This window comes from Erpetoichthys calabaricus, chromosome 3 (assembly GCF_900747795.2).
Source record: "Erpetoichthys calabaricus chromosome 3, fErpCal1.3, whole genome shotgun sequence".
NCBI classification, from domain to species: domain Eukaryota; kingdom Metazoa; phylum Chordata; class Cladistia; order Polypteriformes; family Polypteridae; genus Erpetoichthys; species Erpetoichthys calabaricus.
The window spans coordinates 288,281,452-288,308,755 of record NC_041396.2 but is presented as its reverse complement, the minus strand read 5'-3'; the positions used below and the strand labels follow the sequence as shown (position 1 = coordinate 288,308,755).

Here is a 27,304-nt window from a genome sequence, read left to right as displayed (position 1 = left end):
TGTTACTGGCCTGGATTGACTGAAATTCTGGATAACTGTCAAGCTGGCACGGCTTGTATCTTTGTCTTCCATTTTTGAAATCCTTGCGTGCTACGGGGCCATCCTGCCTTCCCTGCAATTCAGACTGTGGATTACATACTAAGGCCTGGCAAAGACACAACAGCAACTTACAGTCTTGGCTCTTGTTTCGCACAAATCACTTGCCTCTCGGCTCCAGTCCTGCTGCGCTGGGGTCTCGCGTTGCTGGCTTCTGATTCCATTACGGTAAAACTATTTGTATTACTTGCCAGTTCTGAAAGTAAATCGAAACTAAATATCTGTCCATCTACTCATTCCTTCAAGCATCTTCATGACTTCATCTGCTGAGCACAGACCAACTGCTATATGTTAAAAATCGGGACAGTACAGTCAGTTCATAGGATCTTTCAGGGGGAAAACATAACACACGATATTCTTTTTTTCCATTCATGAATTTTCTGAAACTTTTTTTTTTTTTTTTTTTTTAAGTACCCCGTAAATGGCAATGTCCTTTGCCTTTGGACGCCTGCAGGTAATGCAGGTAGCTGTAGTCCAGTGTGGCAGCCCTGTTGGAGATGTGGGGAACTGGCATGCATCCTGTAGACACCACGCCATCACAGGAGACACTTGTACCGGCACCTGCACCTTCCACTTTACTTAACATGTACAAATCTGAGATATGGGAGGAAGCCCAGGTGGACATGAGAGTACCTCATGTAGGCAGCGACTGGGCCTGGGAGCTGTGAGGCAGCACTGTTAACTACATATCAAGACTGCAAGTTTAGAAGACACGTGGCCTCTTGGTTCTGTCCCAGTCATGCTTATATACACAGTAGGTGTGTTCTGACAGAGAAGGTAGACAATGTACAATGAAGCCGTCTAAATTACTTGGTCAAAAGTGTCCAGATTTCTGAGTTTTGAGGACCAACCTTGAGGTCTCAGTCCCTTCTGCATATCCATTAAACCACACTGTATCCCAGTCTGACTAGCAAAGCATCGTTCAGCCTTCCCTGTTTGTAGCACTGCTTTCCTTTCCTGCATTTGGGCCTTTCCAAGATGGTGGGGCTAACAATAAGGGGGTACACATTTTAATGACAATGTAAAACAGGTACTTAAATCCTTAACAGTGTTATTACTACATATACTCGAAGAGAGATGACTTTTACCAAAAACGTTTTGTTGGAATTTACTAAAGAGTAACTAACAAATTGCAGTGTGACAGTTAATTTGAAAAGGTTTTAAGTCAGACCTTCTCCTTCAGTGTTACCTTATTTCTGTTATAATTCATTTATTGGCCCTTGAATTTTATGAAGAACTTTCATGACTGAGAACAGAACTGGGCCATCACCGGTACACATCTGCAATACTTAGCTGAGCAGGACAGGAAGACAAACACGATAGAAACATGAAAGTGTCAGCCAGCATCTGGACGTCTCCTCTGTTCTGTAAATCTGCGTAAGAATCTATCTATTATATAAGTGCCTTACATATCTAAAGGCAGCACATTGGCGCAGTTTTTAGAACTACTGCCTCACCATAAGGAGACCAGGGTTCACATCCCAGATCTTGTGTGGGTTTCCTCTGTGTGCTCCAGTTTCCTCCCACAGTGCAAAGACATGCAAAATAAGTGGACTGGCAATACTTAATTGGCCTGTGTGTGTGGTTTCTGTGGGTGAGTCCGTGTGTGTATATTCACCCTGTGATGGTCTGACACCCTGTCCACGGTTTGTTCTGTATCATCCATCTATCTATCTATCTATCCATCTATCCTTCCATCAATCATACAGTGCCTTTCATCCATCCATCCATCTATCTATTATATTGTGCCTCATATCTATCCATCTATCATATAGTGCCTCTCCCATCTATCTACTGTATGTGGCTCTGTGCCTGCAATTTCCAAAAATCGAATCTTCTATAACTGTGTGCCTTCTTGTGTTTTTGCAAGATGTAACATTTTTGCATTTATCCACCAGGTCTACATATTTTAACATGGGTTTTTAAACATTAAAAAATGATATTAAATGTTTTAAAATAATAAAAACAAATCGCCATGAGTAAAATGCTAAGTAAAGAGTCACTTCTCAATGCGGTCAACATTAAACTGAATTAACCCAAACTCCTTTCTGATGAATGAAAGTGGCCTGTGACTGACAGGCTGGTCTCATGTCCTGCGTCGTGGGGGGAGATGTGGTCAGGGCTCACCTAAGGTAATGCCCCACACCTGCTTTCAATCTGGAGGTTCCTGGATGTCTGAGTGCTTTGCAGATCCTGATTGCGGAACTGAATATCAGATCCTTTGGTTACGGCTGGGTTTGAAGAGGGAATGCAAGTTCAGCTTACAGAAAGTTCAAACAGTTTGCAATGAAGTTTAACTTTCGAAAATAGAAAGAACATCAACCCCCCACCTTAGAACAAACAACAGATTTACACAGAAATCAGCCCGCAGCTAAAAGGGATTTTGGGCAGCCAAATTATCAGCATACACATTAACTGATACTTTGAATACGGCCCGCGGCTGTCTCGGAAAATCAGTCATTTATGAATAATCCAATAAGGACCGTAATTGGGACTTTACATGATGGATAGGAATTTTTCTTTTATAGTTTGTGTATGTTTGATAGGAAGTGAAAGAGGGCTGCTGCTTTCTGTTTACACATCTTGACTCTTATTAATAAACAAGTTTATCAAATCAATTTAAATACAAATGTATGCGTGGGGTTATAACGCATGTGGCGTACATGTGTAGGTAAGGGGATTTTGTCTTGGAAGAACAGAATAATAGACGGTACACCCATGACACAAAATTTTATACTGTAGGTTTACCCAGCACAGGTTAACAGGGCTGCAGACGGGGTTGTCCCTAGCAAGCCCAGGAATATAATATTATATAATATAGCCAAATGGCTACATAAAATAATGAAAAATATACTACATATATAATGTGAAATGAATTGTGTCTTTAATGTTCTTTTCTTTTCAATTTTTTTCCAGCATGGAAATTGCTATTACCTGTTTTTTCTTTAGCAAATGAACCTTGAAAATGAGTGTACAAATGAGACTTACTACGTAATGTTCAGATTTTTAAAAGTGGTTGTGTCACGTCAGGAGCCACTGGCGCAGATGGACTCGGCCACCTTAGAGTCTCTAAAGCAGTCTGTGGTCACTGAAAGGCGCTATAAGACTGTGATAAGTGCAAGTATGAGCTCCTCCAGTTGCCTCGTTGAAAAGACTGGGATTATCGGATTAATTCATTTCATTCGTCTTATAGTACAGATCTTTGCTTGCCTTCATTTTTCACATTAAGACATTTATAGACACGCTCTTTTGAATTCCCAGAAGGGTCACTGAGATTATTGTCAATTATCATATTATTAATAGAGCCTAATTGTACATAAATGCTACATTGAGACTTTTATTGTTCTGTTAGAATTTAGATTTGGGTTCCTTGTGACTCTGAATTGCAGTAAAAGGGTTATGGAAAAGAATGAATTAATGGTGAGATGGAGGTTTTAAATTCAGAAATATATCCAAGGGCTCTGAAATGGCTTTCAGAGAAAAATGACATTTAAGAATACCTTGCTTTTTGCTAAAAATAATAATTTCATATCAAGTTCCTTATAAAGAAACTCATTTTTGCTAGATTTGTAAATATCTGTTTTTACAGTGGAATTGGTACCTTCAAAAAGTGGGAGTAGGAATAATATCAAAACCCTTTTGTTTTTTTGTTCCAGGTTCCATTAATACACTAATCACATATGGAACTGCATATTTCTTAAATGACAAAGCTGCTAAACCACAAAAGAACTGAAAGGTGTCTGCCATGTTTTCATTAAACATCCCTTCTTCATCTACCCATTTTGTGAATCCACCTTTTCTAATTCAGAAAACTGGGAACCTGGAGCCTATCCCAGCAGGACTGGGTGCAAGGGAGGAACCAGGTGTGTCTGGACACGCACTTCTAGAGTGCTCACACTCACTGACGCATAAGAGTCAGCATTTAAACTAATATGAACGCCCATGGAGTTTACCTGGAGAAGAATCCATGCAGTCAGAAGGGGAACATGCAAACTGCGCGCCCACCCAAACAGAAAACTGAATGATGTGCATGCCTTGGAACTTTTAAGTGTATACCATATATGCCTACAAACATAAAACATAGATAGATAAATATGTAGTATCTATCTATCTATCTATCTATCTATCTATCTATCTATCAGAGGAATATGTACGTAAAATGTTAAAATATTATTAATAAAGGCATAAAGTTTGTTTTGCACAGAAAATGCAAGTTATTAATACACGTAACATGTTGCCAGTCAGACTCTGATTTAACACAAATGTGCACTGCATAGATGGGCTTTGTTCTTTCTGTGTGTAGCTGTAAGTTTGTAGCACTGGTATCACAAATAGTAATGTTTATTTATTTCATGTCTTTGAATTCTTATTGTTTTAACACTTTTTAATTGTGGACCTGTGTTATTTTTAGGCTATGTTGAGAAAATGAATTTTCTGTGGTTTTATTTATCTATTTGACAGCACCAAATATTTTTAAGCCTACTCTGAGAATGTTGATTTAATTTTGTGTGGTTATGCTTACCTATCTGAAATCACCAATTATGCTCTTTTGAGAAAAATACAAATTTTAACATATATGAAAATCTGGTATATGCAAATGTACATATCTATAAAAGTGTTTAAATGTATTTATTCGAATTATGGGTTACTAACTGTCACCAAAATGCTGTATCCTCGACACGTGCCTCTGCGCAAGTTCAGAACATTTCCATTCATCTCAGGAAGCAGACGCTGATGAGTTTGTCGTTGGACACCTGGGTGAAGACCCCTGGAACACGAACACTTTACAAAGATCGATAATGTGTCCTGTCAGCCGATTTTTGTTTCCTTCTATTGAGCGAGAGGATCTTTTTTAGAAGATGTGGTGCTTCATCATACTGACAAAATTTGAAAATTTTACTTCTAGCCGCTCCACTTTGTGAAGCTGACACTGTGAGTTGTCCACTTATTGTCCGCTTATTTCTTAAAAAGCAAACTCCAAATTACGTTCATCTTGTACCTCATTCAGTAGCAGACAAATTGTGAAGAAGATTGTTGGGGAATTTTTATTTGGAGTAAGTAAGAGAACAGAAATTTGAATCTTTTAAAATCTATACTGAAAGACAACAAGAAGAAAAGTGTTTAAGGAAATTTATACGAGAAACGAAAATTGTATATTAAAAAGAGGACATCTTAACAGCCTCCAAATATTCTGTATAATTGGAATGTACAGTAAAAAACACACAATGCTGTTCTCTAAATAAAATATTGTGTATCTGTTTATGAATGTAATTATGAAAAATTAAGGGATCAATATAATGATTTTGCAAAATTTTGCTTTGCAGAACTCATTTCAAATTAAATGTTTGCACAATATTCTTTATTTTGAAAAATAACTTATCTACTACAAACACCTTACTGAAAAATGAGCCTTGGGAACACTTTCATTACTACCTAAAATTATCCTAAAAGATTTTAGTGAGTTTTAATAACCAATATAAAAAAATAACAAGAGTAAACAATAAATCACATATCACACATATATGTATGCGTTATATTGCTTGACTGGATTTACAAATTAACACAGTAAAAAAGAAAGAATTTGAACGTCTATGTCATACAGTACAATTCTTTATGTTCATTTTGTACTCAAGAATATTGACTTAATTTGTTCAAAATTCCATGATACACTCTTCTTCAGTTTACACTTAGTATAACAACTGGAAATGTTTAAAATGCAGACGTGACACCCGCCGGGAGAAACAGCTGGAAACACGCTGGTTAGAGAAGCTCACATTTACATGCAGCCTGAGGACTTCATAGCGTCAGAGACACAAACAAACACAAACACACACACTGACTAATAAATGTATACAGACGGGATACACAGTCCGGAGTCTATTTACTTAACATTTACCTCACTTCAGGATTCAAATTTAGAATCATGTGTGTCAATGGAATTCAGCAGGCATCTTCTTAAGTGCTCAGTGCTACACATTAAATTCCTATATACTCTTATCATAATAGATTTCCAATTCACGGCTTGATGGAAATATTAATACATTTAAGAGCTGCTGAGTTAGCTGAGGGGGATGCTCAGCAACTATACATAATGCACATTTTCATTCACTACGTGTATGATATGTACTTAACATGTATTTATACCATTTTTTTTTTCTTTCTACTGAAATTGTGTGTGTGCTTGCATGGATAATTAATGAGATTACTATGGTAATCTCTAACAAGCATTAAGAAAACAAACAGAAAGTACATTGATAGATCAAACTGTCTCTAATAAGCTTTTAGAGACATCCATCTATCGGTCTACTACAGAGTGTGCTTTATGCCTCTGTTTCTGATTCCAATTAAGTGCCTTCCCTATCCGTCTATCTATTATATTGATACTTCATGTTAATATATTACAATATATACATTGTATATATCTCTGTATCTGTACTGTCTTTAATATTTATGTATCTATCTATTATGTAGTTTCATATGTTTATCTATTATACAGCACATTGAATACCCTATATCTATTATATAATGCTTTTTATATTTATGTATCTATTACGTACTATCCTATCTATCTCTCTATCTACCGATCACATAGCACATTTAATATCCATGTATCTATCACAAAGTACCTTTCATGTTTACGCATCTATCTATTATATAGTGCCTTTTGTATTTTTCTCTCTCTATTAGCACACTGTATATCTATGAATTAAACAGTGTCTTTTATGTTTATGTATCTTTTACATAGTGTCATATCTGCTTATCTATTATATAGTACATTGAATATCCGTCTATTATATAGTGTTTTTTTTATATTTATGTATTTATTACATAGTGTCTTATCTATCTATCACACTGAATATCTATGAATGTCTTTTATGTTTATGTATCTATTACAGTGTCATATCTGCTTATCTGTTATATAGCACATTGAACAGCCATGTATTATATAGTGATTTTTATATTTATGCATCTATTACATAGTATCCTATCCATCTATATATCTATGCATCTACCACATTGTACCTTTCATGTTTGCCCATCTATCTATTATACAGCACATTGAATATCCATCTATTATATAATGCTTTTTATATTTATCTATCGTTTGAGCATATTCACATTGTGAATTTCCCCTTGGGATTAATAAAGTATCTATCTATCTATCTATCTATCTATATAAACGTATTATCCTTTCTCTCTATTGCCATTTGCTGTATGTATTAATTCATATACTTGATAAATACACATGCAAGCACACATTAATAGACTCTTAAACTATAATATTTTCCTGTTTATAAACATAGCGAAAGCATACACTACACACATGCATGTACATATTTATGTATATTAGTTTCAGTAGACGCTGGATGTCTTTGATTGATTGTTCATATTTAATGTTCTGTTTTGATTTTCAGCTTCCAGACCTGTGCACACTAATACTTTTTTTTTTTTTATTAAAACAGGTCAAAAGGTTTCATTCTCCTCACAAGGGCAGCCTGCACTCCAGCTTGACACGAACGCGGCTGACTGGTCTTCCTGGAGTACTTTCCTGGAGTAGTAACTCAGAATTAATCACATGAAGCTGCCTCGCAGAAGACAGGCTCTCTTTGATCAGCACAACTCTCAAAGCCACGACCTTCCTGACCTAAACGACCCTCTTTACAAACTTGTAGAAGAAACACAATCAAGCAAAATTGCCAAAAGAAGGCCCGTAACTTCCACAAAAGCCGCCTGTATCCCCTGTCATGCCGCGAGAAAAGCCCCATTTCAAGAGAACGTGTCCCTTATTAGGACCACCCTCCCACCTTGGCCAGGCTGCAGGTTAATTTAAGTGAAGTGACTCACCTTTAGAGTTGGTTGTGATTTGGCAGAGTGTAAGCACATTAAATCACACACACAAATGTGATCTGTGCTAAGAGGAATGGCTGCATGGGCCAAACCCCTCGATGGACTTCAGAGACACAACTGAAAAGTGTAGCATGATATTTTATGCTCCCCAACACCAAGCAGTACCCAAAACATACAGCACAGAAAAGCCTACAATAGAAACCAGCCAGCACTGGTCAGACAATACCTGGCACAGGTGTCCGCTAATGGGATGTGGACATAGACCAGGCGCCCTCCATCCTCCAGACTGAGAATGCATAGCTGAGCCTCTCATGGGCCAGGTAATTGCAGCTGGCCAGCTTGCTGTCCATCTCGTCACTTTGGAGCACTTGGTAGAGGAAGTCAATATAGCGGGATGCCAGCTTCAAGATCTGAATCTTGCTGAGTTTGTCGGAGGGCAGCGTAGGGATGATCTTTCGGAGAGAGGCGAAGGCGTCGTTCAGTGACTGTGTTCTCTGACGTTCCCGTACGTTGGCAATCACCCTCTGGGTGTGGAGATCTTCGAATGACTGGTTTGTGGAAGTTGACAAGGTTTTCTTGGGTCGTTTAGGGCCAGACGGGACCTGGCTGGGACTGCCACCATCTTCGCTCTCCTTTTTGTAGGGCACCCTTTTCCGATTGCCGCACTTCTTCTGAATCCTGTCTAGTTCTTCTTCACTGACTACCAGGCTCCCCTCGGGAGAATCAGGACAGGCCAGGTCTTCTCTCATGCTTCTAACAGCTGTTGGTACGCAAGCTGTAGAAACTCAAAAAAAAAAAAAAAACAAAAAAAAAACAACCACACTGGCAAAACGGCCCGTGGCCGTCAAACAAGAGCCCGAGATGTGCTCAGGGTAGTTCTGATTGCCCTCGTCTTGGACTCACTCTTTATGCAGACAGTTCTGCAGCACTCATATCTACCGGTGAACTTGACAAAACATCTGGAGCCTCTGGCCCCCCGCTACCAAATTCTACATCTCTTATTAGGCAGGGGGTGGGGCAGAGAATTGGAATTGTTGCTTGTTCTAATTGGCGTGATCCTGACAGGAGGCGTGCCGAGCCTCCGCAGCTCAGCCAATGCGGAGAGGCGGCAGGAGTTTGCCTGAGAAGTTCCTTCACTGCAGCTCCTTTGTTTAGGTGGGCTTCTTAGAATACCTTTTACTATTTAAATGTACTACACCTAACTTTTATCTCTTCATTCCATCTTTTGCAGAAATAGAAATGATCTTGTTAATTGTTTTACTATTAGGATCATTATTTTATTTTATTAACATTTCTGTGTAGAATGGTGGTGCAGTGGTTTGCACATATGCCCACTCACTTATGAGTGCACAACTAGGACTTGTTCTAACAACATTGTGAAATTCAGTAATGAGACAGTGGTGGTGGTGGTGGGTCTTATGCTGCCTTCCATTTGAAGCGGGTAGTCAGAATTTTTGAGTTCCTGGTCGGAATTTTCAACTGGGATGTTCCATTTAAGTCGGATTTCCAACTTGGAAACTTTGGGGCTGGTCTGTTAAGTCTGCGTTTGTACGATTTCAGATCATGACGTCAATCCAAAATGGCAGCGTACACCTGTGAGGGAACGGCTCTCAATGTAGTAATTTAAAAGTACGTTTGTTTGTTTGTTTGCATGGACCGTCCTTATAACAGCATTAATAATAAAATAAAAAAATTACTTTTGTTACTTACCGATTGGTTCCTCGAATGCACAAGTGTAGCAGCCGCGGGTTGTCGGGCTTGGAGAGGACGGGGTGGCGCATGTTTCCATACGAAGGGCCCCCTCGGGTGGGGGCGGTAGCCTGCTGCCCGCCGTTCTTCGGGTGCGGCCGTGGTGTTTGGAGGCTGCGGAGTAGCAGACAGGCGCGTGACGGACACCGATCGCGGACAGGCGAGGACGGGGTACGGAGTGTCTGCAAAGTAGGCGCGCTCACGCGTCGCAGTGTAGGCTAGGCACGTGACTAGGGAGAGCGAGGGTGTTAGACCCGGGTCAGGTGATGCTTCACCCGGGATAAAAGACTGTCTGTACGCCACAACTGGGGAGTTTAGTTCAGACCGGGAGAGGAGCGATAAATGATGGCAGGGTGATGAATCGGCAGGGAATAGACGAATATTCTGATTTGCCAGGACAAGTCAGCTTTAACCCCGAGGTTTTGGATAAGAAGAGAAAGCAGTCTAGGGATTTTTTTTAATCCTTGTTTTTGATTTGTGAACATTTTTGGTGCGTGCCATGTGTTGAATACAGTTTTTTTGTTTTCTATTTCATATTAATTCATTGCTGCAGCGTTTGGGTGCCTTTTTTTTATAATTTATCGACTTTTATTCCTTCAATAAATACACCTCTTTAGCTGGTACATCAGCTGTGTCTGCCTCCCTTAAAGTCCCACTGACTCTCGGTCCTGATACTGCATGTTAATGATGAACGATACGGTTCATTTTCTTTTCGATCCAATACCGGATGATACTGAGGCCATACTGATGCAGTCAGAGTGTTGTCTTGCAAGAATGGTTAATCTTCTGTAAAAACATATGGTATTTGTGGACTTCAAAAAGTCGCATTTTAAAGACTTTGCATTAATAGACTATTGCATGTAGTGCTAAAGATAAAGAATCGTTAGCGTTACATTTTTTTTCTCGGGAAAAAAACGTAAAAAGAGTTGCATTTTTGGTTCAAAAATGTCATTCTTATTTTATACTGTAAAACAAATGTTTACAGTCAAAAGTGTAAAAAGTATAATAATGATGCAAATACCGGGCGAGTGTCACTTTCGGATTCATCGGACTCGCTTTCCGTTTCAGTCTCCGTTTCAATTTTTCTGACTGATGACAGATTAACTTCGTCATCACTGCTGATGAGAGGCTCCTCAGAATCACGGCTCGTATCACTATCAAGAGTGTGTAATGGTTGGGCTGCTGGAAAACTTTTTTAACGAGACAATATTGTTACTATTCACGGTTACAGGTGAGAGGAAAAGACGCGCTGTTCAGTTGCCTGGGTAACGCTGAAGACTAATGTTTTTACAGCCGGAGTGACACTCGGGTCTAATGCTAGGGAATGGGATTTATAGATAGTAATATTGAGTAATAGTTTATATTTATCTATTTATAAAATGGACATAATAAATATATTAAGTATGAAAATGTGTTCTAAGTATATCCGTTCATCAAGCTATAAATGTAATATACTGTACCTCCTCCATAAAACCAGACATTGATTAATTTCTGTTCAAACAATGACAACAACCTTAAATCAGATTACAATACTAACGTTGCCTGGGTACTGCCTGCTTTTATGGAAGACTTCTTTAAGAATAGACTGCAGCCTGGGTGTCGGTGCTCTCTTCTGATCGCCTCCATTGTAACTCTGTGAATTTGGCAACATGACAACTTTTATGTGTTTTACTTGGTTTGTGGGGCAGCACGGTAGTGCAGTGGGTAGCGCTGTTCACTTCCAGGGTCCTCCCTGCGCTGAGTTTGCATGTTCTCCCCCTGTCTGCGTGGTACTCTGGGTGCTCCGGTTTCCTCCCACAGTCCAAAGACATGCAGGTTAGGTGGATTGGTGATCCTAAATTGTCCCTAGTGTGTGTGCTTAGTGTGTGTGTGTGTGTATGCCCTGCGGTGGGCTGGCACCCTGCCCGGGGTTTGTCCTGCCTTGCACCCTGTGTTGGCTGGGATTGGCTCCAGCAGACCCCCGTGACCCTGTGTTAGGATATAGCAGGTTGGACACTGACTGACTGACTGACTGACTTGGTTTGTGGGTTGCCGCAATAATGTACGGTTTTTCCGACACATATCACATTTTGCTTCGTTATTATCAGAGGCGGCCTTAGGGGTGTGCAGGGCCCAGGGCTGACCAACCCCATGACGGGGCCGGTTATGTCAAACGCTGTTACCGGTCTGCGTGGACTGTATAAACTTGCAAGTGAATTTAATAAAAATAATGTTAACATACACCGGATTTTCTCATTACAGTATTCAGCTAAATTTTTGCAAGGTAACACATGGACTTTATCAAAATATAACTGGAGAATATAACTTGACAAATCCGCTCGAGCGGGACACACAGACCTCAAAAGCGGGACCCCCCTTAGGCACGGGGCCTGGGGCGGTCGCCTCATTTGCCACCCCCAAACGCCGCTCTTGGTTATTGTTCGCTCAGTGGTGCAAAATAACTACAAACAACGCTTCGCTTTCTTTCTGCCATTGTCCTACATGCACAACTCCACTGCTTTGGCGCAACACTGCCAGTGTGAATGCGGAAGGAAAGGCAGCTCCTGTTTAACACAATATGACACGTTTAATTTAATCATGTTCTCACCATCCAATGCTTTTTAAAAATAATTTCTAATAAACTTGCATATTATTGAAAATGTGTAATATTGATACTTTTAATGTGAACATCAATGCTTAATAAAAAGGTCAGGATCAGAAGCATTGATACTTTAGTATCAATGCGCCCAACACTACTTCATGTCCTCAAGTTTTTGCAAAACGCTATGGTAAGGGACTCTGGGGTGAAACAACACCACAACCTTTTTTAAAAACTGTAGAATCTTACTGTTCATTAGCACTTCTATCTGTGTCTCGTTAAATCAGTCGAGCACACAGTACTGTGGACGTGTTGTTATGGTGTTTGGATAGGCAACATATCACATAATGCATTGTTATCGACAGCTGTTTGGAGCAAGCACAACAAAGGTGTACCTCGATGCGTCCATATCGGTTTTACTGGAACACAGTGTCATGCGTACGCGTTGGAGGACCTCCTCACAGGTTTTGTTGGGGTATGTAATAACCCACCGGGATGAAAGGGGGTGCTATCATTAACACTGTCATCTCCTTCTTTCCTCACAGGACCAAGAAGCCGCCCAGTGAGGGCAATTGGCCCCGCCCCTTCCTTTTTAGCCTCCGCAAAATCCTGAGTCTCCCAGAAGGAGGCGTCATTACTGGCACGAGCGGCCCAACAAATGCAGCTCCACTACCACTGTGACCTTGGCTAACCCACCCGATAAGCCTTATCTGTTCAGTTGGCCACTCCACATAGGACCCTGTGTGAGTGTGAGCGTGAGTGGACTCATGGGTGGACTAGCACCCCATTCAGGGTTTGTTTCCTGCAGTGAGTATCGTGAAGTCACAATAGGTCATTCATGAATTTGAAATGGAATTCTGTTTTAAGTTATTTTATGTCATTTTTATTTGGCAGTACCCTGGCAAAACTATTTCGCTCCCATTGATTCACTGCGTCCTTGTGAGGCATTTACATTGCCTGTGGTCTTATTTATAATATGTTCTAAAACAGGAAGCAGCCACGAAAAACGATTTGCATCATTTCCATGACCCCGTGTAATGAAAATGTATCAAAAAAGAAAATGATCTTTTTACAAAGACAAGGTTGACATCTTTTCAGATATTCAACTGCCTCAAAGATGGTCGAACTGCTAGTCACATGGGTTCCAGGCAGGAAAGGGTGGGACCAGGAGGTAAGACGACGGAAATGATGTCAGAGTTGGAACAGCTGTCCATCTTGCATTCTGCAGAGGGAAGAAAGAGAGGAGGCATTAGGACACAGTGCCAGCCCCTGGTTTGGTGGGTAACTACCATCACCAGAGCCGTTGAGCTGCCTCACGAGCACACGCTCATGACAATGTAAAAAGTCAAACTATACCTGTGAAGTCCCGAGAAATGGTGTCCATTAGAACACTGATGTACCAAATAAGAGAGTTGGTGTCACACTGGGACCCTAGAAGAGGATTATTGCCATAATGACAGAGGAGCCATACATAGACAAATAATAATAGCTATATATTAAAAACAGTAAAAGTTTCTCACAGGAATATTACCAAAAAAGAAAAATGGGAAGCAAATGTATTGTTATTAAAACAACACCAATCTTTCAAAGCAGCGAGTCGATTCTGAAGGTGTATTCATACCAGTTGTCACGCATGCGCATCAGTGGGTCACCTTCTGGGCTTGTCAGAGCTAAGAAATTCCTCCTCGGGAAACCACGGGGCATGACCGCTGACTCTCATTTGTCACCAGCAGCTCCAAGAAGACACCCATTTAGGGCAACTGACCCCTTTCCCCTCTGGTCCACAAGCTCCTGGTAGGAGACATGTCATTCCTTATGAGAAGGATTTAGGAGTTGTGGTGGACTTGACATTATCAACAACCAGACTGTGTTCAGAAGCCATTAAGAAGTCACACAGAATGCCAAGTTAGCAGCACTAGAAAAAGCCCAGAGAAGAGCGACTAGGCTGATTCCAGGGCTACAGGGGATGAGTTATGAGGAAAGATTAAAAGAGCTGAGCCTTTACAGTTTAAGTAAAAGAAGATTAAGAGGTGACCTGACTGAAGTGTTTAAAATTATGAAGTGAATTAGTCCAGTGGATCGAGACGGTGACTTTAAAATGAGTTCATCAAGAACACAGGGACACAGTTGGAAACTTGTGAAGGGTAAATTTCACACAAACATTAGGAAATTTTTCTTTACACAAAGAACAAGTCCCTCGTTATTTCATAAACTCAAGCAGGTAGAAGGTCTGCTGTTGATTCCTTGTGTGAAATTTGCATTTGGAAGGAAGGTGTCACTGTGAACTCTCAATATGAGGTCCAAATAGCTGTGCATGCAAATATAAACATGCCATCATTAGGAAGAGAAAACGAAAACAAACCCATTAGAGAGACAGCAGAAACACCAGGAGTGGTCAAGTCAACCATTTGGTAGAGTCTTAAAAAGAAGGAACTGCTACTCACTGAATGTTTCTTGATTTTCTTACCATTCCGAGTAAAACTCCAGAGACTGTTGTGCATGAAAATCCCACAAGATAAGCAATCACAGAAATACTCAGACCCACCCATCTAGCACCATCAATCATGCAAAGGTCCAAATCACTGAGGACACAATTTTTCCCCATCCTGGTATTTGATGTGAACATCAGCTGAAGCTCCTGACCCGTGTCTGCGTGGTTCTATGCATTGCGCTGCTGCCATCTGATTGGCTGATTAGATAATTGCATGGATAAGCAGATATACAGGAGTTCCTAATAATTTGCACAGCGAGTGCTTATTCTGCTATATTTACTTAACATCACAAATATTCAAATTGCACCTAATTTTCGGAGGATAGCAAATGTTGAGGAAGCAGCAAAAGAAATTCAGAAAGACGCGGACAGTCTTTAAAACTGGAAAAAGAAGGAATGTAATGTTGAGAATTGTACACTGGTATGCTCAGGGAAAAGAACATCACTATATATATAAAATCTAATGTCTGTCTGTCTGTCTGTCTGTCCGCTTTTCACAAGAGAACTACTTAACAGATCTAGATCGGGTTTTTTTCTATAATTTTCTTGAATATTCCGGTTGAATTTTGCGACTTTCTCATTGCGGTAAGTATAATAGTTCGCTTGTGCTACCGATTTATTTGTGCGAATCTGAGAGAGATGCAGCGGACCGATGGTGGGGGGGTGTGGGTCTTACCAGCCTCGGGGCCTTTCCTTACCTCCGCTTAGCTAGCAAACGAGAGAACTACTTCATGGATTTAGATCAGGTTTTTTTCTAGAATTTGCTTGAACATTCCGGTTGATTTTGCAACTTCTCTCATCGCACTAAGTATCATAGTTCGCTTACATTGACAGAGGCTGCTGGCCGAGGGGAGGGGGATCTGGAGTCCTAGGGATCTGCACTGGCAATCGGAAGGTTGCCGGTTCAAATCCCGTAAATACCAATAGGGACTCTGCTCTGTTGGGCCCTTGAGCAAGGCCCTTAACCTGCAATTGCTGAGCGCTTTGAGTAGTGAGAAAGGCGCTGTATAAATGCAAAGAATTATTATTATTATTATTATTAATTATTATTAGGGGGAAGCGTGATGTCAGGAGTAGGGAGCCGGGCAGGTTTTGGAGTGTACCTTACCTCTGCTTAGCCAGTAACACCTGTTTGTTTATTAATTTTATTTAAGTTTATTCTGTTTCACTACTACATGGGTGGAGCCACAGGGGTGGGCTAGTTAATTATAAATATGTGATTTTTGGCAAAGCAACTGGTCAAATTAGGGGTTTATGTTTCTTACATTCTCATCATGTTGGCTGTTTGTTTCGTCTCTAATTATCATTTTTGTAATTTGTAAATCATTTGTGAAATGTTTAATTATGCATTTCCTTTTATTTTTTTTCTATTTATGCATGCAGTTTCTATGTACTGTATGTGACCTTGCTCTCTTATGCTTCTTGTATTTTGAGGGCTGAACCATAAGGGGCAGGGCCACCCCTTGCATCCCTAATTCCACCCCAGCCCATTCAAAGTAGACTTGGATTTCAGTTCCTTGTGGTGTATTGAGGGAGTTTGTGGAAAATGATTGTGTTAGCGTATTTTTGATTTACAGATTCCATTTTTTATTTTTTTAATTATTGCTCTGCCTTTTGACTGTTGTACTGCATTGTGTTTTTGGGACCTGTTTGCCTTTTTGCATCCTTAAGCTTTTTCTTGTATATTTTTCTTTTTTGTGATCTTCTATCACGCATGTGTGCATGGTAGACAGTTTAAGGGCTCAGGTGATGGTAATTCTCCACCAATCCAAGGGGTGGCACTGTGTGATTATGCTCTGTCTTTTCCTCCCACTGTAAACCAGAAGACTGACAGCTCTCCTCCAATGACATCACTTCCCGTGTTTGCCCACCTGGACTCGCCTCTTTCTACCTGGCAGCCATATAAACAGGAGAGCCACCATTTTGAACACACGTTCTCATAGGACTCCAGTCTGAGAAGACTCGACTTTTGTGTTTTCATGCGCTTTATTTTGATCAAAGCCATTTCAATTATGCAGGGTTTGACCATGGGTGACCCAACACTTTCGTTTGTCTCCTTATCACTTTATTATTCATTTTCATTTGTCTCCTTATTACACCTCGATTCCATGTTGACTTTTCTCTATACAAGCTAGAGTTTTCTCAGTTGTCCCTCTTGTGAGATATTTTTTGACAAACGAGAGGAGACCATTCAGTCCATTGAGCCTGTTTGTTTAGCTAATACCTAAGCTTTCCTAATATCTCCTCCAGATTCTTCTTAAAGGCTGTCAAGTTTTTCTGCTTCAACTCCATATCTGTGTAGGAAAACACTTTAGAGTGGGTGGCCAGCAAAGTCTTCGAGGTGGCCACCTTCATAAGCTAGCAAGGCAGTCCTTTCTCTGATCGTGGATAATCATCGTTTGCTTTTTTTCCCCGTTTACCAGTGTGTGGTTTTTTTTCTTTCTTTCTTTCTCCCCTTCTTGCCTTTCGCGGTCTTTTTTAACTGGATCCTGGCATCCTTACTCCATGACAATCCTTGGAAACCACAGCAACAGCCCCCCCACCCTCCACCCCAAGGTGTTCTTTACAACTGTCTGCCCAATGTGCCTGATTTTTTTCTCCCACCACCCCCCCCAACCCATATTAAGGACGCATAGGCAGTGTGGTGGCCGGGACGCACCTTTGTCACTAGATTCGGGGGAGGAGCCATGGGAGCCATGCTAAGTCCCTCGGAACCTTTGTTGGCAGCCCCCCTGGGTTGTGTCGGGGCCACTTTCATGGAACACCGGAGCTCATCTTGGTTGGGCTCCGTGGCCTCCACCAAGAGGAGCTGCATAGAGCTGCATAGCTTAATGAGCCTCTCTGGGCGGGAGCGCAGCCATACCCGGAAGTGCAGCCAGAAGTAGGTCAACGAGCACCTGCAGTACTTCTGGGTGGGCTATAAGAGGAGCCTGCAGCCACTACTCAGGGCGCCAGAGTCGGGAGAAGAAGGAGGACGAGGATGAGGATGATGCTGCTGCCCTGGGAGGAGTGGAGGAGAAAGAGTGTGTTTTGGGGGAAGTTTTCTTTGTATTTTGGGACTGTATTGTGCCTGTGGGGTTCACGGGGAAGATGTGCCCCACTGGTGAAGAAAAAAATAAATCTTTTTGTTTGTTTTACACGTGCCTCCATTGTCAGTCTGTGTTGGGTCGGCGCCAACCAAGTACCAATATCACAGCAGCCACAGGGTTGACATTGAGGACGGCTAAGAGACAAAAGCAAAATCAAATAGCATTTATGTGGCAGTGCCACAACACAACAAAATGAATCAGAATTCACTTTATTGGCCAGGTACTCTAATAGTCTCTCTATTATATAAAAAAAATCCTGAGACAAGACGAGACCTGTTCAGAGAAACGAGACGTGATTTTCTCAGAGAGATACTTTCACGTCCCGCGAGACAAGACTATGTGCCAAGAGATTTAACCACGCCTGAGACCGGAAATAAAAGACAAAGAATAGATGACAAAGTAGAACGTCGTAAAGAATTTAAAAACGTTGGAGCGATACACATGCAGAGCAGGTTATAGATAATGAAAGTACTAAAATTCGAATGTCTCAAAAAATGATAGTAAAGATTGCATTAGCGCTAACAAACGGAAATTATTACTTGGTGAAATAACAGAACAGTGAAAAGAAATCAAATATATTGTTTGGATTTAAACTTTAAGTAGGAGACTTGTAGATTGTCTAATTTGTGTTGCCAGGAGGGGACAGAGTGAGGGAGAAGAGAGACAAGGCAGTGAGACAAAAGAACAGCTGCTGTACAGGATTTACAATTTCCGAAGAGCTGCACGAGATACAGATCACATGGCAAAGGCATCAGCAGCAAGCCTGATCGAGCAAAGAGGAGTTAAAAAAATGTATTTCTTTCCCATTGTGTCACCATTTATCTTTTGGATCGTGGACTATCTTAAAGACAGACATCAGTATGTGCGTCTTGGGAACTGCACGTCTGACATTGTGGTCAGCAACACAGGAGCGCCACAGGGGACTGTACTTTCTCCGGTCCTGTTCAGCCTATATACATCGGACTTCAAATACAACTCGGAGTCCTGCCACGTGCAAAAGTTCGCTGATGACACTGCTATCGTGGGCTGCATCAGGAGTGGGCAGGAGGAGGAGTATAGGAACCTAATCAATGACTTTGTTAAATGGTGCGACTCAAACCACCTACACCTGAACACCAGCAAAACCAAGGAGCTGATGGTGGATTTTAGGAGGCCCAGACCCCTCATGGACCCCGTGATCATCAGAGGTGACTGTGTGCAGATGGTGCAGACCTATAAATATCTGGGAGTGCAGCTGGATGATAAATTAGACTGGACTGCTAATACTGATGCTCTGTGTAAGAAAGGACAGAGCCGGTTATACTTCCTTAGAAGGCTGGCGTCCTTCAACATCTGCAATAAGATGCTGCAGATGTTCTATCAGACGGTTGTGGCGAGCGCCCTCTTCTACGCGGTGGTGTGCTGGGGAGGCAGCATTAAGAAGAAGGACGCCTCACGCCTGGACAAACTGGTGAGGAAGGCAGGCTCTATTGTTGGTATGGAGCTGGACAGTTGAACATCTGTGGCAGAGTGACGGGCGCTGAGCAGGTTCCCATCAATTATGGAGAATCCACTGCATCCACTGAACAGTATCATCTCCAGACAGAAGAGCAGCTTCAGCAACAGACTGCTGCCACTGTCCTGCTCCACTGACAGATTGAGGAGATCGTTCCTCCCCCAAACTATGCGACTCTTCAATTCCACCCCGGGGGGTAAACGTTAACATTATTCAAAGTTATTGTCTGTTTTTACCTGCATTGTTATCAATCTTTACTTTAATATTGTTTTTTTTTTTTTTTTTTTTTTTTTTTTTTTTAATATCAGTATGGTGCTGCTGGAGTATGTGAATTTCCCCGTGGGATTAATAAAGTATCTATCTATCTATCTATCTATCTATCTATCTATCTATCTATCTATCTATCTATCTATCTATCTATCTATCTATCTATCTATCTATCTATCTATCTATCTATCTATCTATCTATCTATTTAAGAGGAGGTTTGGGAGGAGCGACCACATCTCCTTGAAGTGGCTCGTGCATAGCGCAGGCCTGGGGGCCAGGAGGGTTATGGTTGGCGAGCAAAGCGAGCAGTGGGTGGGTGGCGCTGGGGGCTGGGGGGGTTTTGAGCAAAGTAATAATAATAGTACTAATAATAATACATTTATTTATATAGCATCTTTCCCATGCTCAAGACATCTTGATAGAATTGGTGCAACATGCAAGGACAACAAAGAACATAAAAGGTAATTAAATGAAAATCTAAAATGATAAAATATAATGCAGCATGGCGGCATGGTGGCACAGTGGTAGCGCTGCTGCCTCACAGTAAGGAGACCCGGGTTCGCTTCCTGGGTCCTCCCTGTGTGGGTTTCCTCCGGGGTGCTCCCGTTTCCTCCCACAGTCCAAAGACAAGCAGGTTAGGTGCATTGGCAATTCTAAATTGTCCCTAGTGTGTGTGTGTGTGTGTCCTGTGGTGGGCTGGCGCCCAGCCCGGGGTTTGTTTCCTGCCTTGTGCCCTGTGTTGGCTGGGATTGGCTCCAGCAGACCCTCGTGACCCTGTGTTCGGATTCAGCGGGTTGGAAAATGGATGGATGGATGATGCAGCATGCAAAGAAAATACAAAAAATAAAGAGATAGGATTAAAAAATGTCCAGGCAGTCTGGTGTGCAGGTAGACACAGATACTGAGTAGAAGGTCAATTTGTGTTGCTCAGTCAGCCATAATGAAAAATGAATTGTGGTGAATTGTTGTTTAAACAACAAGAGATGACACAACATGATAAAGTTGTCTCTAAGGGTGAAGGGATGTTAGCAGAGTGGATGCCAGCCATTATTTTAACACGAGTTCTTCAGCCAGAACAACAGGACCATAGCTGGAAGTAAATTGATATAAGTTACCATGGTGTATAGCAGATAGCAAGACTTCAAATGTGTGCTTTAGTGCAGGGGTGGGCAACATCGGACCTGGAGGGCCGCAGTGGCTGCAGGTTTTCGTTCCAACCCAATTTCTTAATTAGAAACCATTGCTTGCTAGTCTCAGACCCTATTTAATTGTATGGTTTGTTAGTCTGCAATGTTAAGTTTTTATATTGTCGATTGTTCCTTTTCCAAGAATATCATCCAACTGATTTGAAACCTGAAGCAGTTCATTTTCTGTCACCTTTTTCCCTTAAGTATTTTATTAAACCAAAGAGTGTATGATGAATCTACACAGACGTAAATGGAAACAAGACAGATGAAGAACTTCTGGCTCCTTGGTGATTTGCATGTTATTGCTAATAAGGAGCCAATAAAACACTGAATGCAGCTGTTTAAGACTGAAATAAGCAATTAAGGGTAGGGAACCTTAGCATTAGCAAGTGAGACCACTAAAATGAAGCATCAAAATGTCACTTGAGTAATATGTGCTTCATCAGCAATGATCGACTTCTCATTAAGAAACTGGGTTGAAACAAAAAACCTGCAGCCACTGCGTCTCTCCAGCACCGACGCTGCCCACCTCTTCTTTAGGGTTTTTACCAAAATGTTGGAAAACTGACAAAGGCTGTGATTACAGAGCCTTCATCTTTCTTTATTTTCAGATATTGTATGATGGATACCACATGGTTTGGCTCATTTTGTATCTCATTATTGTTTGGAAAAAGAATATTTAAGGGATCTGAGTCTTCAAGAGCAAGTCAGTTAGAATGAATTCAAAAGAAATTAATTAGCACCAAAAACAGGTCACTCATTAAGAAAAAGGTTAGAATGAAATCCTGCAGTCACTGTGGCCCTCCAGGCCTGGAGTTTGATACCCCAGCTACATGCCATTAAACATCAATATAAAATATCCTGTTGGTATAAAAGGATGATTGAGCTGACCCAGGTAACTTCAGGCCAAGCTTAATTTGCATCACCGGAAAACATTAATGGAAGGAATTGTTAAGGAAACGTTCAAGCAGCACATGGCAAGAACAGGAGTGTTACTGAACAGTCAGCATGGCTTCAGAAGAGGGAGGTCGTGTTTTACTAATATGCTGGAATTCTATGAGGAGAAAACAAAAGGAGACGATCAAAGTGAAGCTTATGATGTTATGTATCTTCACTTTTAGAATGAGTTTGATGTAGTTCTACATGAAAGGTCAATGATCAAATTAAAAGAAGCGAGAATTCATGTAATGGTCTGAAGGTGGGTACAACATTGGGCCAAACTCAAGAACCAAAAGGGCTATGGCGAGGGGAGCCTTTTCAGAATTAGGTGATTTTAAAGGTGGTGACCCTCAGGGGCTACTGCTCTTATTAATAATATGTATTGTATAAACCATCTGGACAAGAAAATAAGTAATAAATTGGTTAGGTTGGCAAATGAGACCAAACTACGTAGAAGGGCAGATGCTTTAGAATCAGCTAAGTTACTACAAAGTGACTTGGACAGCAGACAGGCTTGGGAAGATCTGTGGAAGATGGCATTTAATGTCTGTAAATGTAAAGAATTACATAGAGTAAGGAGAAGTGAAAGATTTGAACACATAATGAAAAGTACCACTTATGAGAAGGAGCTGGGAGTCGTACACTGTCCACATCAAGACAGAGGACAGAAGTGATCAAGAAGGTTAACCGTGATGTCAGATTAATATATCATATGAGAAGGTGGGCATCAAACAACAGATGTGGGAGTTCAGGGTGATGTTTTTAGATGGGTGCAGAATTGGCTCAGACACCAAAATTAGAGGGTGATGGTGTGAGGAACCTCATCAGAACTGGCTGATGATAAGTGTGGTGTCCAGCAGGGGTCAGTGTCGGGGCTGCTGCTGTTTTTAATATATATAAATGATTTAGACAGGAATATAAGTAACAAGCTGGTTAAGTTTGCAGATGATACCAAGATAGGTGGATTGGCTGATAATCAAGAATCTGTTGAATACGCTGAATGCGTTCATTCAGGTAATTCAGATCTCTTTCATTTCCTCTTTTGTAGTGTGATACACGTTAGGAAAGAAACAGCAACACCTGGTGGTTGATTTGGATGTTATCAACGATTTGGATAGGAATATACAGTAAGTATCAAGCAGGCGAAGTCTGCAGATGACAACTAGGAAAGGTGGATTGGCAGATTCGTTGAATCATCACAGAGGGACTTGGATGGCAGACAGGCTGGGGCTGGTTTGTGGCAGATAGAATTTAATGTCAGTAAATGTAAAGTATTACACATAAAAAAATTAAAATGTGAGATTTGAACATATAATGGGAGGCCTGAAAATTGAAAGTACACCTTATGAGAAGGATTTAGTAGTCGTGGTGGACTTCTCACTATCAACTGCCAGACAGTGTTCAGAAGCCATTAAGAAGGCTAACAGAATGTCAGGTTATATAGCGCCTTGATGTGTGGAGTACAAGTCACAAGAGGTTCTGCTGAAGTTTTATAACACACTGGTGAGGCCTCATCTGGAGTCCTGGGTGAAGTTTTGGTCTCTAGGCTACACAAAGAGACATAGTAGCACTAGAAAAAGGTCCAGAGAAGAGCGACTAGGCTGATTCCAGGGCTACAGAGGATGAGTTATGAGGAAAGATTAAAGGAGCTGAGCCTTTACAGTTTATGAAAAACGAGATGAAAAGGTGAATGATTGAAGTGTTTAAATTATGAAAGGAATTAGTCCAATGGATCAAGACAGTTATTTTAAAATGAGTTCATTAATAACACAGGCACACAATTGGAAACTTGTGAAAGGGAAATTTCACACAAACATTAGGAAGTTTTTCTTTACACAGGGAGCCAAAGACATTTGGAATAAGGGACCAAGGACTAATGTGGACAGGAGGACTATAGGAATTTTGAAAACTCGATTTGGTGTTATTTTTGAAGAATTAAGTGGAGAGGACTAATGAGCTTTATTGTAAATGGCCTGTGCTACGCAAAATTCTTCTGATCTTCTAATCACAAGTTGTGGAGTAGAAGTCAAGGATGGTCAATTATGTAATGCACTATAGTGAGACTGCACCGGGAGTACTGTGTACCGTTTGAGACCCTGTCCACACATACCCAGATATTTTTTAAAACAAAGCTTTTTCTATGCATTTTGGCCCTTCGTCCACAAGCAAACTGCATTTTAGGTCCCTGAAAACGGACCTTTTGAAAAACTCCTTCCAGGGTGGAGATGGTTAGAAACTCAGTATACCATGTTCACATGTATATAGGGAAAAGTTCAGTTTTTGGCTTGTAACGTTAGAGTTTGCTGGTTTACATGAGGCAATTTTGTGCAATTGCACTCGTAGCTAACGTAGTACTGGTGTTAACTGGACTTTTTGCATATTTACATTTAAATGTACAATTACTTTATCACAATATTGAGCAACAGCAGTGTCAGAATACACTATGGAGGTCACCGCTACATCAAACACACTCCGATGACACACACCTCTAGTTGGTTGGACAACTTTCAGAATGAAGTGGTTGTGGCTAAAGAGAATTTTCATGTGTCAAGGACATCACATTAAAGGAAAGTCCACTGTAATGAGATTGCCTGTCAGTGTTGTCAAAAAAGTTGCCCACACAGTCCACCATTTAGCAGACGAGGGGATATCATGCAAGATGGCAAACACCTTTGTGCTGTCTAGACAGGCGGTTTTGAAAATAATAAGGCAAGTTTGTGGAGCAACCACAGTCCACCATGGGCCTTGTGTATATACAGGGTGGCTCAAGAAATAAGGACATTTTCAATTGATGTTCAATGCACGAATAAACACATTACAAAATACATTTAATGATGAAATGTATTGTACAAGATATGCAATTAAGGATGGTAATCAATATTCATTTTATGCTTTGAAGAAAACATCCTGAAGGCGCTGTCCATTTCTCCGTTCACATTCTGACAGCCTGGATTGCACAACGTCACCCGTCAAGATCTATCTATCTATCTATCTATTATATAGCGCCTTTCAGTCTATCTATCTGTCTATCTATCTATCTATCTATCTATCTATCTATCTATCTATCTATCTATCTATCTATCTATCTATCTATCTATCTATTGTGGTGAACAAACGGGGGTTGTGCCCAGCTGGGACACCTGGAAGGACCAGGAGAGGGAAGCTGTCCTGGTCTGTATGGGGTCCATGGGAACCGTGCATGGAAGCTCAACCCTATTGGGGCCCGTGGCCACCACAAGGGGACAGCCAGAGGATTAAGGGGCCAAGGCTGTAAGCACTTTCGCCACACCCAGAAGTGCTGCTGGAAGGAATACCAGGGACACCTGGAGTGCTTCCAGGTGCTCATGCGGCACTTCCCTCACACTAGGAAGTGCAATCGGAAGGCTGTCAGAAAGCAGCTGGAGCACATCCGGGTGATTATAAAAAAGGCCGCCTCCCTTGAGCAGGAGAGCTGGAGTTGGGAGGGAGAAGACAAAGCTCAGAGGAGAGGAGTAGAGGCGGTGGAAGAAGGACCAGGAATGAGAGAGAGGGACCTTTGAAGGGTGTCTGGTGCAGGGGCACTGTGTTGTGTGCGGGACTTTTGTAAATAAAGGGTGCATTTTTCAGACATTCAGTGTCTGCCTGTTCATGTCCGGGCTAACCTTCCACACTATCTATCAGGTGAGGAGGTCTCGACCATCTGAGGACGCACTTTATCACCCTTGTCAGTGGACTGTTGAAAGGATGAATTGTTTTGTTTTCCCTGTAACTTCACTGGGGTATTTTCTCCAGTTATCTGTCTCTATGTTTTCTTTCATGTCCACCGTTTAAGTACAGCGTGGCTTAACCATAACACCTCCCCATCTCCATTCAGTCAGTCTGTATTTAATATATTTTCTTTCATAATGTACAGTTAGGTCCATAAATATTTGGACAGAGACAACTTTTTTTTCCTTTTTGGTTCTGTACATTACCACAATGAATTTTAAATGAAACAACTCAGATGTAGTTAAAGTGCAGACTTTCAGCTTTAATTCAGTGAGGTGAACAAAACGATTGCATAAAAATGTGAGGCAACTAAAGCATTTTTTTAACACAATCCCTTCATTTCAGGGGCTCAAAAGTAATTGGACAATTGACTCAAAGGCTATTTCATGGGCAGGTGTGGGCAAGTCCGTCGTTATGTCATTATCAATTAAGCAGATATAAGGCCTGGAGATTATTTGAGGTGTGGTGCTTGCATGTGGAAGATTTTGCTGTGAACAGACAACATGCGGTCAAAGGAGCTCTCCATGCAGGTGAAAAAAGCCATCCTTAAGCTGCGAAAACAGAAAAAAACCATCTGAGAAATTGCTCCAATATTACAAGTGGCAAATTCTACAGTTTGGTACATCCTGAGAAAGAAAGTAAGTACTGGTGAACTCAGCAACGCAAAAAGACCTGGACATCCACGGAAGACAACAGTGGTGGATGATCGCAGAATCATTTCCATGGTGAAGAGAAACCCCTTCACAACAGCCAACCAAGTGAACAACACTCTCCAGAGGGTCGGCGTGTCGATATCCAAGTCTACCATAAAGAGAAGACTGCATGAAAGTAAATACAGAGGGTGCACTGCAAGGTGCAAGCCACTCATAAGCCTCAAGAATAGAAAGGCTAGATTGGACTTTGCTAAAGAACATCTAAAAAAGCCAGCACAGTTATGGAAAAACCTTCTTTGGACAGATGAAACCAAGATCAACCTCTACCAGAATGATGGCAAGAAAAAAGTATGGAGAAGGCGTGGAACAGCTCATTATCCAAAGCATACCACATCATCTGTAAAACACGGTGGAGGCAGTGTGATGGCTGCCAGTGGCACTGGGACACTAGTGTTTATTGATGATGTGACACAGGACAGTAGCAGCCAAATGAATTCTGAGGTGTTCAGAGACGTACTGTCTGTTCAAATCCAGCTAAATGCAGTCAAATTGATTGTTTGGCATTTCATGATACAGATGGACAATGACCCAAACATACAGCCAAAGCAACCCAGGAGTTTATTAAAGCAAAAAAGTGGAAAATTCTTGAATGGCCAAGTCAGTCACCTGATCTTAACCCAATTGAGCAGGCATTTCACTTGTTGAAGACTAAACTTCAGACAGAAAAGACCACAAATAAACAGCAACTGAAAGTCGCTGCAGTGAAGGCCTGGCAGAGCATTAAAAAGGAGGAAACCCAGCATCTGGTGATGCCAAGGAGTTCAAGACTTCAGGCTGTCATTGCCAGCAAAGGGTTTTCAACCAAGTATTAGAAATGAACATTTGATTTCCAGTTATTTAATTTGTCCAATTACTTTTGAGCCCCTGAAATGAAGGGATTGTGTTCAAAAATGCTTTAGTTGCCTCACATTTTTACGCAATCGTTTTGTTCACCCCACTGAATTAAAGCTGAAAGTCTGCACTTCAACTGCATCGGAGTTGTTTCATTTAAAATTCATTGTGGTAATGTACAGAACCAAAATTAGAAAAAAGTTGTCTCTGTCCAAATATTTATGGACCTAACTGTATCTAAACACCTAAATTACAATGCAAAGGATGCAAGCA

At 41.2% G+C, this 27,304-nt stretch overlaps 2 protein-coding genes across 2 annotated transcripts in view; both read right to left on the bottom strand.

The window, feature by feature from the left end:
- Window positions 1–8,930, bottom strand: part of LOC114644653 (twist-related protein-like) — a 42,303-nt gene extending 33,373 nt beyond the window's left edge. Inside the window, exon 1 of the mRNA XM_028792699.2 lies at window positions 8,171–8,930. Within this exon, the coding sequence (XP_028648532.1) occupies window positions 8,187–8,693 (507 nt within the window). The 5' untranslated portion in view covers window positions 8,694–8,930 and the 3' untranslated portion in view covers window positions 8,171–8,186. The remainder of the gene's footprint in view (window positions 1–8,170) is intronic.
- slc48a1a (solute carrier family 48 member 1a) overlaps window positions 1–27,304 on the bottom strand; it is a 1,064,469-nt gene that overhangs the window by 845,024 nt on the left and 192,141 nt on the right. The gene's annotated exons all lie outside the window — the stretch shown is intronic.